We start from the raw sequence: 13,974 nt of genomic DNA, 5'->3' as shown, positions 1-13,974 counted from the left end.
GCTCTAGGTGACCCTGCGTGAGCAGGGGGGTTGGACTCGATGACCTCTGAGGTCCCTTCCAACCTTCGGCATTCTATGATTCTATGATTCTATGAAAACAGGATTTGTAAGCTGTTGACACATGCAAGTGGGATGGAAAGATGTCAGCAAGCAAAAAGCAGCAGTTATTTTCTTACCTTTCTTTCAGATTTTACAGTAATAACAGAACTCCCAAATCTTGACCTTTCCTATAAAACAAAGTTGATTGTTTAATATTACTGGTTTTAAAAGTTCGCTTTCTTCCTTTCTAGAACTCAACAGTTTGTCTTCTGGTTACCCACCTCAGGAGAAATCAGGACATACTGAGCCTGAAAGAAAAAAGAAGTAAAAGGCAATAAGGGGCTTGGAAGAACCATGCTGCTTACAGTGTAGAAGCCTAATGCAATAACCTGGGCCCCTGAGCAGCAAACTAATTCAAGAACGAACAGGAGCAGCCAAGTTACACAGCTCCAGAACTATGCATAACCTTCAGTTTCTGAAACCAAATCTGAGCACGCCAGCTCTTTTCATTGGATGTAATTTATTAGTTGTCCTTATACATATCAGTGTATCTCCTGATGTCACTGATATGTTTTCTTACCCAGTCCTCAGGACAGGGAGATATCCATGATTTGCAGTGACCCGTCACATCCAAGGCAGTCGTCTGGTTTCCATTGTAGATGTAGACACGGCCAGCTTCCCCGCCGAGCAGGATCGTGGTGATCTCGTTAGTTCGCAGCGGGGACGTCACAATTATTTCATCTGCACACATTCGTTACGGGACAGCATAACACACCAGAAGTCACATAATGCTACATCAAAACACAGAGTCGGCATTTACATATCTCTAGATGCCATAGATCCTATTAACGACTGTAGCTAGAATGTTTCGATTTGTGCCTAAAGTGTTTGGGACTTTGGGGGTGCCCCCTGAAAGGCACCATGGTATTACTTTTACAAGACAACTGATGAAGCCAACATGTCTATAGGTGACTGGTCTTCCCACTGCCCAGTGGGAAACATGCCACCTCTGTAACCTAGATTCATTAAGCTGTACCTAGACCATCGTTGTCCAGATCACTTAAGAAAACATCCCCGCCAAAGCGAGAAAACCTTCTGTCCCCGCTGAAGATGCTGAGCAGGGAAGGCTGGGCGCTCTCCGTCAGCTCATACATGAAAGCCAGCCCGGCTTGGTGCAGCACCGTGGATATAAAGGAAAATCTAAAAAAGCTGTCTGAGGGGAAAAAAACAAAGGAAATACAGCATCAGACATCACAGGAATTCAGGCTCAGGGCCTGGAAGGCATTGACAGCATTACTGACATCATTATTATTACCAGCATTACTGACAGCATTACTGGCATTACATAACATGCACAAATTAATGTAGTGTGGAACAAGGGCCAAGGTTTTTATGACTGACACAAATTCGCATAGAAGCAACCTCTTAATAAGAGTAGTTGTAGAACAATGCATGCAAGTTAAAGGGCATAGATATTAGAGTTGTACATTTTGACTCATGCAATTCCTTCCTGCCCACTCCTATAGCAAGGACAAAACACTGCCTTGTTCAGTTTCAAGAAATACGTAGGGTATTAACAAATCACTACTACAGAAATAATAGAGAATAACAGGTAACAAAGCTGTAAATAGAAGCAAGGCCCAGGAAGAAGGAAGTATTACAAGTATTACAGCTGAAGCTCTATATTACAGAAAACTGAAAAGTGTAAGGCATTTGCAGATGATTACAAGAAGAATCTCACAGTAATTACTTCTATATAGATTTTTAATGGCTATTACAATTTTAAAAATGTTAACTTTTTTTCTGTCCTCTGCTTGTGCATTTCAGAAGCAGACAATCCACGGCAGGAGCAATTTACAGTTCTGAGAGTGACATACCTGTGGTAGGTGCGCCCACCACCAAAACGGTCTTAGTGATCCCAGCTACGGATACGACACCACTGGCAAGGGATGTTCCCATTCTGCCCATGTCCTGTTAGATTTCAAAACAGCCCTGTGGTTCCCACAGAGCAACGCTCGTCAGTCACTCACAAGGCTCCGTGCTGGAGACAACGTCCTACCTTGTGGCCCATCACTGCAAACCAGGGCTCTGTGCTTGGTGGCTTATAGCCATAGACCTTCCCAACGCTCTGCCCAGCATCCGAAAAGGAGTTGCAGCTTGGAGAGAGTGCAAAATAATGTTGGTACACAGCAACACACCTCTTTTACAGATTCACCCAGAGTTTCTTCATTTAAAGGGCATTCCCCTTCTAGCTTAGCATAATGCTGGCTGCTAAAATCCTAGAAATCTATTTTGGTAATTCCCATTGTTGCTTTAACCTGATATATTTGGCACACTTAGGGCTTTGTCTGTCTTTTCCTTTCCTTATCACCCAATGAAATTTCGCACTGTTTGCTGCTAAAAACGCTATCTCAAAATAAAAGTAACTCTAGAGTTATTTTAGGTATGCTTATTATTAGCATTTTTGTACCCTCACCTCAAGAAAACCCACAAATACTTCTATGCCTCCAAGCAAAAAGATCCTTTACATACACAAACGAAGAGGGGTAAGAGGTAAAAATACTAATGAAAAAAAAAATGTTAAGTATGATCAAAGAAGACTTTTTCTAAAAAGCAGGAATCTTATCTATTATAAGCCTCAATCAGTGTAGGAGAAGTTGGGCAGGATGGAAGAAAAAGAGAGCAGTCAGAGTACATAACCCACCCAACACAATGCTTCCACGCAGGGCTGCCGATGAGCAGCAGCGTCGTGTTCTCCAGCTGACAGCTGTCCAGTGAAAAGCCAAACCAAGAATAGTTTTTTTCCCCCTTCACCATCCAGTCGGCATCCTCGACTGAGAGCAGACCTGCAGGAAAAGAAAAGAATTAAATCTGGCTGTACCCTGACGTGCAAAAATCTATTAGCAACCTCCAGAAGCATTTGGCCTTTTGTTCCAGGAACAGAAGTTTCTCTAAGGAAAGTTATATACTGTCCATGCTACGGAAGCACCTACTGCAGTGTAGATAAAATAAGTGTGGAATAATACTCAGCATGTAGCTACAGTGGCTGTTCAGTGCAGCTGGCCTCTAAAGCAGTGCAGGTCTACAGGAAGCTTCCAGCTTCTAGAAGCAAGCATGAAAAAGCCAGCAGACTGGCCTGCTCTAAATTGAGCAATTCTTGTAAGGGACAGGACAAGGCTGAAACTGTTTATCAGAACTAACAATGCTTCAAGAGAGGAGAAAAGTGATTTCAAATAATCCTGGCTATTGTTCAAATCATTGATGCTGTGTTTAGATTTTGCAAAGATGTCAGTTGTCAGTGTTTCAAAACTTTTCCTTGTGGCTTCTAACTTCATATAAGGTGGAATAAGGTGAAAAAAAATTATTGGAAAACTTAAATATCCTAATGAGCCTTTTGATAGCTGTATATCCTTTCCCACATCCTGTTAACTTCATTTAGTTTTACAGGCAGCATTTCCTCCCTCTTTCACAACAATCCTCATCACCTGTAACCATTAGCTGTATTCACTTGTAGCATTTCCCTTTGGCCACGGGAAGGAGCTCCTGGAATGATAAAAACTCATGGTGCATTTGCAGGCTTCCAAGAAAGACCAGCCAGCCCCTTTGTGACTGCCCATATGCAGCTGAATCCATTGCCATTTTCACCATTTCACCAAAAAGCAGTTCCTTACTACACAAGACACTTGAATTTCTATAATTTCCTTTAGTAGTCAGATACAAAGATAAATTTCTCATAAATAAGGAAGAATTTGAAGCTTTATCTGACTCATGAGACACTATTACTAAATAGAAACCCTTTGATTAAATTTCTTTAATTGAACTTTGAAAAAAATTATTGAACATAAACCATTCACGAACTCCAAGACAGCAGTGCAAGTTTGCCTGACAGAGAATAGAAATCAAAACAAAAAGACACCAAGAAAGTCTCTGTATAACAGAGAGGCCACACAGCTGAGCTCCTCTGCGTCACAGCACAGGATGTGCTGGGGATCTTGCAGTCAATGGCAGCCTTGGCTGCAGTGGCCATGAAACAGGGGACTTCAGTGTCCTGATGGGGGTAAGAAAAGCAAATGGCACAAAAACAGACCTGGCTTTTCAATACAGGAAAGATACTGATAAAGAGGGGCAAGCTCAGCACAGTGCCAGCAAGGGGCTGGAGCTCTTGCCCTGTGCAGCGAGGCTCAGGGAATAAGGTTTGCTCAGCGTGGAGAAGAGCAGCTTTGAGAGGCCCCACCAGCAGCCTGCCAGGGCCCACAAAGGGATTCTCAAGAAAACAGAGCCAGGCTCTTCACAGCATACTGAGGTTCTCAGTTTCTCTGTGCTTCAGTTTTCCCCACAGATGGTGAGAGGGCAAGAGATAATGAGCACAAACTGAGAAAAAGAGAGGCTTCACGCTGGCTATGAGATAGGAGATATTCTTCTTCCCACACAGACAGCCACACCACTGAACAGTGGGTCAGAAAGGCTGCGCAGTCTCCAGCCTTTTCAAGGCCTGACCAGACAAAGCCCTGAGCAACCTCGTCTGACTTTCATAACTGTTTTAAGCAGGAGGCTGCATTAGAGACCTCCTTAGGTCCCTTTCCACCTGAATTATCCCATAATTATGAACAAAAAATCCCAGTCATACAAGGTGTGGGAAGGTTAATTTACACAAGAGGTGTTACCTTGGGCACTTCTGTTGAAAAAAGAGTAGAAGGCAACCACAAATCCTCTCTGCTGCCCACCACCAGGCGCGTATGGGGAGCCAACCACCAGATCAGCCTTTCCATCCCCATCAACATCAGCTGCCAGGAGGGACCAACCAAAGTTACAGTAGGAATACTGCAAGAAACAGTTTGTTCAAGCTTGAAATGCACTTTAAGCCACCAATTCTGAAAATAAAGCCATTTTCTTATAGAGAGCTACTTTTGCATGCTGCTGATCAAACTAACTTCTCACACTCTCACCTTAGTCACACTTGCCTTTGGTGGGCTGAGCTTCCTTGCCAAAGCCTGCTCCTTCCCCTGCACTGCAGCACAGGCTTTCCCGAAAACAACCAACCCAAACAACCTGCAGCTGCCTGCACCACCCCCAGTGATACAGCCAGCACACTCCCTTCCCAAGCCTGCAGTCCAAAGCCTGCTTCAACATTTGTTCTTTAAGCCCACAGCCCCACACCCTTCCCCTCATTCCCTGCTAACACAGCCCCGCGTTACCCCAACCAATATACCTGGCAAGTTATGGTAACATCTGGTTGAGATCCCAAGCCTCTTCCCTCCGTGCCAAAATACACATATACAGCACCCTAAAATAGTGGGAAAAGCAAAACACAGAATGAGAGCCAGGGCCAGGGATGAAGTCCAAGACAAAGCACCAGCGAGTGAAACAACTCTCCAAGGCTGTTAACACACCTGCATTTTCTCACAGCACTGTCTTTCCCACCCCAAGGCCTGTGCTGTAGCAGACACTCTCACAACCAGACAACAAAGCAGGCTTAGGAAACAAAAATGTCACCATGCTCCTTTCAGCAGAGAATTACGTTTTCATCACACATTGGATAGGGGCAAGGAGAGCAGACAAAGATGCTGCCTATTATATTCGTTCCATGAACATTCACGTGGCTCCAGTGTTGACCACAGTTACTGAACACCGTGGCACGGGGCACCACGCACAACCGAAGCCATGCAACTTTCCAACCTAGTGGGTCTACACAGAAACATTTGCACTCTCATTTAGGCAGCTAGGTTAGGATGAATTTCTGAAGAGCTTTAAACTTAATGGAAGTGGTTTGAATTGACCTATTTTGCCTGAACGCTCAGATGCTGCTGCATGGGCTCATCTGGCAGGCACAAATCGTTAAGGCTCTGCAGCTTGATTAGGTTAGCACATGTTCCAGGGTCCATACCAAAATGTTGGTATCATCTGTTGGCCTTTTACAGCAGCCAACAAAGCTCATTGACCCTTCCTAAAAAAAGAGGTGCACTTGCCTCTCATAAAAGATATCTTAGGTTTCCAGCACATCAGTACTGCAAAGTTGGAATCTGATTTGGAAACTTATTGTGCAAAACGAAACCTCACTTAGGCACAGAAAGCTATCAGTAATCTCGTAAAAGCACCCAAAGATTATACATATTTGTGTTTATATAATAATGTCACCCAGAATAACAACAGAAATTGTCTCATTCCATTTTATCAATAAAACCAACCCTGATTGAAAAAAAAAACGGAAAATGAGGTCTTACTTTGTAAGTGAGAAATTGAGATCCTACAGAGGGTGCTCCCACTGCCAGATCGGGCACCCCATCGTCGTTGAAGTCCAGCACTGCCAAGGCAGAACCAAACCGGCCGGAAAGCTAAGAGAAGCAGGATGGCTCCCGTGAAAACAGCGCATGGGTCTTAAAGGTGCTACCCTCAAACCTAATGGACACTTGGCAGTGCCCAGCACAGGGAAGAACTGGAAGCAGAGATGATTAAAATCTCTTTTTAAAATTCTTAGGCTTTTCTTAACATCACTTTTCCCTTGAGTAATAACAGTCATACTAATATATCGAGTAGGAGTAGACTGTTCTGTCTGAGGATGTAGGGGATTTAAAGAATAAGATAATTGAACCCAATATGTCACTGTGCTATTTTTCTTCCCAGTCATTGATGTTATGTGTATGATCTGTGCTGTTAATAGCATTGTAACTGTGAACTCCTAAAAGACTCTTAAAGGGAGCAGCTGTTACTCCACAGTTTGTAATCACAGAAACAAATTAAAAGGAAATGTATCTCATATCTCTTCATTCTCCTCTTCGTGAATAAAGATGCTTACTATAGAAGATCATCTGTATTACCTAACAAGGTCATCTGATCCTGCTTCTCACTCACAAGCCATTCACCATTTTGTTAAATCCCCACTTTCTCTTTCATATTTTTCTTTTTATATTTTAAATAACATGTATTTTTAGTAAAGACAATACATAGTTTTGCAAGAAGTCACCAATTAACCAAAACCACAGCTTTCACAGAATTAAAATTAACCTGGGATAGTTTTAGATGAAAAAGAGGGGAAAGTTGCATCACTTGCTTATATGCGAGCAACCAAACCAGTTGGATTGTCATTTACAGAGACAGTCAGCCCAAGGTCTATTGTGTTCTATTACCCATTTATCTGTGTAAACCTGTAGGTCACCACTGCTTCAATTGTTCCTGTGACTTCCCTTCCTGTTCCTGTGACTTCCCTTCCTTCCCTTCCAATCTTAACCATTCTGTGATTCTGTGATCCTGTGATCCTGTGACTTCAGCAACAGTTTTATTTCTTGAAATGCATCTCTGATATCCTTTGACCAGGAAGGGCACTTCATGAACAACCTCATCCATATTAATGATGCTACTGCTCAGCCAAAATTCACCACACACTCAAGCAAAAGACTTAAATGACAAATGCCAGACTCATCCCTCACCTGCTGCCCCTCTAGCACTTGGTCTGCCTTCTCATCCAGATCCATGTCCTCTGGGGGCAAACCTGACCGGCTGCCATAGACGACATAGACCCGTCCTATCTGAACACGGCCCAGTGTGCTGTAACCTGGCGCTCCAACCACCACATCTTCACATCCATCCTGGTTTAGGTCAGCTGAGATCACGGCCCTGGGAGTCAAAAAAACACAGCATGAGCTGCCAGACCACCACCAGATTAGCAGGAAGCAAGTATTCTGCTCCTTCCAGGTAAGCCAAGATCTGCCTTTCCTGTCATTTTTTCTAAGAATATGCACTTCGTTTTCATATAATTGATTTTTTTTTTCTCTTGGACTAGGTAACCTCAGAGTTTGAAGGTCCGGCTTCCATTAACCCAGCTAAGACTGTGTTACAATCTGTTACAGATAGGGAGAGAGTCCCACTGAAAAGGGGAGAATACACTTCACTCGCTGCGCTGAATCCATCACTGAGTTCCCTACTTATCTTCCAATTCTTCTTGGAACAATCAATAGGCATCATCAGCAATTAACCCAGGAGAAACAGCTCCTGCAACCATCTAATCATTCCATTCAACCATCTAACAACAGCCAAGAAAAGGTAACAAGGTTCCTACATTATCAAGAACTAGAGCCAGAGATGTTTCAAAGTTTTGTTTCTTCCAGTCTATGCTTGATCACACACAGAGCTAAACACTCCTTCACTAAAGAGGAAAGTCACAAAAAAAGACAACTTTTTTTTTTCCCCCCCTAGAGAATGAGGTTTTCTGACTGGCTTTCACATTCTGAATGGAATTTTTGCTCTGCATATAATTTTAGTCAGTATTGACACAGTGAGGCTTACGATGTCTGACCGATGTCTGAAAGAAGAAGGTCCTACAAATCAACTGGCAGTTCTGACCAGCCAGCCAAAGACACTCAGGCACAGCTGATCACTGCTTGATTTGGGCTGATGCCCTGAAGTGTCTAAAAATAATATTTTGGTGGCTGCTCAATTTTTTCCAGAAATGAAGGTTAGACAAAAAAGTACCAACCATCCAAGTCTAGCATAGGGTGAAGTCAAAAAATACGATGCTGCTGGCTTGGAGATGTACTTAGAAGACTGTCCGTGTGGGGCTGCTAACACACTCCATACATTTGTTGCCAAAGCCTGGTTTAAGAAGCGGAGGGAGTTCTGAAACAAAAATAGTGAAGAGACACAGGGTTAGTTAAAACACAGGCTGAAGATCTATGGACCACATCAAAAGTCAAGCCACCGTCAGTGGAAATCACCACATTCATCTATGACTTAGGTCATGGGCATCACTTAGGGAAGAGGCAGAAATGTCTACGCTCTAAATGGCAGATTACTGAATAACTGCTCACTGCTCTGCTTTGCTGGGGCTTCTTAATTCCCCATAGTGATCAAATGACTCTCTGAGGTGTAAATATGAAAGATGATACATTCTGCCATGTTTGGTACTGCAAGATGCACTGAAATCTCTCTATAAAATGAGCAAAATAAAATAATTTAGTACTTATAGATGTACCTATCAGCACACAGACTAACAATCAGGGCAAATGAAGAGGCTGCTATTCTCATAAACAGATCTGCTCCACCATGCAGTATCCCAGACAGAAAGCAAAGCAGCTTATATAGAAAGCTGAATTTTAACCCACACATCTGTCACTTTTTACTTACTGCTGCCCACGCTTGCATATTGAAGTGAACTCCTCTCTCTGTGAATGTTATATTTTTTTTAATTGCTTCTGTAAGAGAAGAAGTTGTATTCTTGTAGTGTTCACTTCTGGGTCGCTTACTCCTGTTAAGAGAAAGGGGGCAGTAATAACAACTAGTGACACTGGATTAATGGGCTGAGTATTTTACACCAAAACTAACAATAGCAGATCGTTAGACTGCATTCAGCCAGACAGACATTTCTCCCATATATAAAGTGAGTTATCAAAAGGCAGCAGTTAAAACCCTATAAACTTATAAGATTTATGGGTTGCCTACGCTTGGTAAATATCCAGACATTTACAACATTTACAAAATCTAGTATCATCAACATTATTTATTTGGAGCATTTTGTTCGTCATCAATATTCTTGGAGCTCTGACAACATGAAAAAAAAGAAGAAAATTAATTTTCTTGCAGACCAAACTATTAATTTATGCTAATGCCTGTCTCTTGAATTCACATGCTGAAATTATTGCCAAAACAGAAGTATAAAAAACTCCTTTAAGAGCCATTCATGAATTTTTACTCCCTCCCTCAAAAAGCAGAAACTCTAACTTGTTGGCACCTAATATTCTAACACTTTACATTCATCTTTCAATTTTCCTACATTTCCCTAAAATCAGCCTTTCCCAACACATAAATGCATTACCCCCACACATTGACCAGAATTTTGCTGCAATTTGTAACCCTTGCAAATCTACTGACTCTGACGAAGTGTCAGTTTTCAACGTGGACATTTCTTGCACATTTTTTCTGAAAAAATTTTGACCAAGGTATAAACACGAAGCTAAAAGCTCATATCTCACAGCATAAAAAAAAATAGAATATGGGAAATTAAATGGAAAAAAAAAAAAAAAAAGCACCCAGGCGTCTTGACCTCCAATTGTCAATGTCTCAGTGCCCATGTTAGTGGAAGACTCTTCTCTCATCAGGAGGTCTTTGAGGCTTCAGGGCTGTACTTACATGTAGTTGTTCTTGTGTCCACTTGTGCATTTTATAAACAGAGGGTTCTCGGGCAGGAAGCAGCCACTAAGGAAATATTAAAAATGTGCTTTGAATATTTTCTCCACTATGAAAGCACAACTAAAAATACAACTTTTACCCTCAGCGATTCCTCTCTTAGAAGTTTCTCAAGAGGCCCTTCTAAAACTTAAAAGCTTCTTATTTATTTTAATGGCTTTAAGGAATTGCTTAGGATCTATAAGAATTCTGCATGTTATTATATAACCTTAAATGAAATTTTCTGTGGCATATCCTGCTAATTCTATTAATGTAAATCACTTATTTAACTTTGGAACACTGTGGACACTGTGGAACAACAAACCCAATAGCTTATGTCACACAGTCTTTCAAACACCACTTCCCAATATAGCTGCGGTGACATTATCCATATAAATGGAGCAATAGTCTTACACTCATAGTCTTACAAAGTTATTCACAATAAGGCTAAACTTGAACCAAAGCTTTAGAGGGCCAGAGCTTTCAGCATGAGGAGAAGGTGTCCTGTTTGCCTTCAGTGAGTGGAGGCATTGCCTCCTGGGAAGGGCCTTCTTGGACATAAAGCACATTCACAGTTGAAACTACCAGGCCAGGCAGCACCTCAGGGCCCAGCTTTGCTAAGCCCTTGAGTGGGTCTTAAAAGCTGCCCCCACCTCTTCCCTGTCTAGCATCAGCTGGCCATCTCAAAGCCTTGCTTGTAGAAAGTGGTGTGGCCATGCAGCAAATGCAAACTCAAGGCCTGTCCAGTGCACCTGGGTAAAACAGTGTTATAAAAATCCATTTTTTTCAAGAGAAAATTTAAGGTACCTGCTCTAGGAAAGGACCAGCCTGGGGAAGAAAAATTAAATAGGTAGCAAAATCTAAATACTGCATTTCACATCGACAGAAACACCATTATACCTGGTTCCATTTTCCAACATATGGCTTGTCTGCTCAAAAATGTTGTTTGTCCAAAATGCCATGTCATCTACCCCTCCCAGGAAATAATCATGGAACTTCTCCACCAGAAATGGAGATTTACCAGCATATGTGGGAAAAAGCTATGAGAAAATAAACACGTTTAGTAAGATGGTCTTATCTACCTTCATGTTTTCATGTTTATAAGGAAAAACAAAAACTAACCTTGGCAACAGCAAGCCTTTCTCCATGCCTGCAAAAAAATACACAATGCTTCAAATATTAACATGTTTCATCTAAGGGCATTAAGTTTTGTAAGCAGTTCATTTCAAGTCCTCTGAATTTTGAGTACAGAAAATACTGTGTGAGTTATTACGAACAAGAACATTTTAAATTTCCTTGCTGGTTGTTAATATATACATTTTTAAGAGCTGCCATGAGAGAAGTAACAACCTTTACTGCAGCCCTTAATTTGAGGCCATTTCCAGTGTTTATGAACGCTGTATGACTATTGGTAATTCACTGAAGTAAAGAATACAGGTAGCCTGGCCAGAGTATTCAAAAGCAGACACTGCCAAAATTAAAAGTCTTTGAGTTTTGATGTCCAGCTCCATGTATTCTGCTTGGACCTGAAAGGATCTTGTACACAACACAAGCAAGCCATCTGCTTCAGAAGATGTACTATTCCTTCAACACATGAGAATCATACTACTAAGAGGCCAAAATGCCACAGCACTTCAAGACACAGCTGCTCACTCATAAAAACTTAAATATGATAAACACATAGGTTTGTTGAACAGCTAAGATGCTGAGCTGAGATGTTGTAATCACGAGTTTCACAGTCTCAATTTGTATTGCAGCCTTTCTGATGATTCAGGTGCCTTACAGTTTAGGAGGGTTAGTAGGAAGTTTGTATTGCTGGACCCAGTGCTTCGATTTCTGACCTGGCATTTCCAAGGGGATTATCAGCATTTTCCTACATGAGTTGCACTCATAAAAAACTAGACAAAGCTATTCAACTTACAGTTCAAGAAAGAGCAGGTAGGTACAGTCAGTAATTGTGCTTTCTGTTATGATCTCGCTTCCATAAAATTCCTGGTAGATGGCTGCTAGGTCTTTGACAGGCACATACCTAAAACCAAGACTAATGTATTGTAACAACATCTTACAACACCCACACATCAAAATAGATAAGGAGATTATTACAACAACTTAGTAATTCTGTAAATATCAAAAGACTGTAAAAATAAGACTGGTATTTTCCAGTATCATTTGTGCCCCATCTACTCCTGTTGAAATAGAAATTTCCATACCTCCTACCACAACATTTTCCAGACCTGTGCCAGAGTTCAGATAATGCTGGGCTTTATCTAGACAGAGTCCTAGATGAATCTAGAGTCCTAGATGGACTCTGTCCTGTTTTCACTAAGTTTTTTTCTTCAACTAAAAACTGCAAGTGAGAAGGAACTTGTAAATAAATGTCTAAAACTGCTTCTTCCATTTTTTAAAAAATGTTTTTAAAACTTAGCTGAATTCTGCAGCATCTGGAAATCCACGTGAGATGTTGAGCTATTTCAGAAATTGCTTGGACATTCCAGCAACCTTTTTTCAATTACCATTTCATTAATAATTACATGCAATACCCTCCTGAGACAAATAACTTAATCTGTCCTGCTGTGTTCCTGTTGTAAAACTTCTCTTTCCTCTGTCCTTTCAGTTTTTCACGGCAGGAAATAAATATGCACACAAGAAATACCAACTTTAGTAAAACCCCCACAGAACCTGGGCTTCAGAATACAGATAGAAAAGGATAAAAGAATGATAGCATTATACTAAGACCACAGTGAAACCACCATAATCATTTAATATGAGCATAGAATAAGTATAAATAGTTATTCAAGAAGGTAATCTCTACTTCAGATCATTATCTCACCAATTTGGCGCCAGGTAGCTGAAGTCCAGCTCAAACTGACTCAGCACATCTCCTCCTACAGAGGAAGGAAGAAAAACAAAACACAACAACCCCAAGTCTTCCGCAGCTGTTGTGGACACCAGCATCATTGCTATGGCTGTGCTAGCTATGTTCATATGGCAGCGCATCGCTTCAGTGGCACAAATCTTTCTCCTTTAGAATATATAAATGGCTCACCTGAAAGTATACTCTGCATTTTTTACTTCTAGAAAATAAGAAAAACTATGCCACAGTTAAAAATCACTGTATTGGCCCTACTGAATCTCTGGTATAGTCAACCTCAGTCTTAGTTTAAATACAAGTTTCCATGTGCCCTACTGCCTCTCGTGAAGCACGGAGCACAGGGCCCGCAGATAAGGACAGCAAGGGCCTTTTGAGCTATGGGGGAGAGCAGGAGCACCCTGGCCTTCTGACACATTCTTGGCTCCTTCATTGCACAGGACAAGAGCCAGAATCATCCACAATAGTTTTGAAGTGGACTAGTTATACCAATTGGAGTATTCTAGCAAACAGAAACATTACCAAAATCACCAACACTGTGAGCTTCTGAGTAGGAACCACGAAAATCAATCTGGAGAAAGAAAAAAACAAGAGAACTCAGCCTATTAGCTTTATTCATCCTCCATACAGTGGTAAGAAAAAAAAATCAATTACCCAATTTGCCCAGAAGTTTGCCAAGTCTCTAACCTGTAAACTTTCTTGGGAAGTTTGTGTCATTACTTTTCTGAATTGCTTCCTGGAACTGGGCTGGCTCCAGCTTTTTGTTTCCCTCCCCACTGGACTCCAAAGCCAAACTATCAATTCAAATAACTCCAGTCATAGAATCATAGAATCATAGAATGCCGAAGGTTGGAAGGGACCTCAGAGGTCATCGAGTCCAACCCCCCTGCTCACGCAGGGTCACCTAGAGC

General features: G+C 41.6%; 1 protein-coding gene across 1 annotated transcript; it reads right to left on the bottom strand.

Annotated features, from left to right (window-relative positions):
* Nucleotides 1-124: 124 nt before the first annotated feature.
* Nucleotides 125-13,634, bottom strand: LOC112958300 (phosphatidylinositol-glycan-specific phospholipase D-like; the record flags this gene model as incomplete). Its single annotated transcript, XM_026052122.1, has 19 exons — nucleotides 125-227; nucleotides 321-347; nucleotides 620-780; nucleotides 1,076-1,252; nucleotides 1,917-2,010; nucleotides 2,099-2,195; nucleotides 2,744-2,885; nucleotides 4,704-4,860; nucleotides 5,249-5,323; nucleotides 6,261-6,371; nucleotides 7,464-7,650; nucleotides 8,510-8,649; nucleotides 9,157-9,277; nucleotides 10,159-10,224; nucleotides 11,095-11,234; nucleotides 11,317-11,344; nucleotides 12,116-12,223; nucleotides 13,025-13,079; nucleotides 13,586-13,634. Coding segments are annotated over 19 exons (1,998 nt in total), but the record flags the coding sequence as incomplete, so codon positions are not given.
* Between the last annotated feature and the right edge of the window lie 340 nt (nucleotides 13,635-13,974).

This window comes from Nothoprocta perdicaria, unplaced genomic scaffold (genome assembly GCF_003342845.1).
Source record: "Nothoprocta perdicaria isolate Ctin4 unplaced genomic scaffold, notPer1 scaffold_835, whole genome shotgun sequence".
NCBI lineage: Eukaryota > Metazoa > Chordata > Aves > Tinamiformes > Tinamidae > Nothoprocta > Nothoprocta perdicaria.
This window is presented reverse-complemented; position numbering and strand designations above follow the sequence as displayed.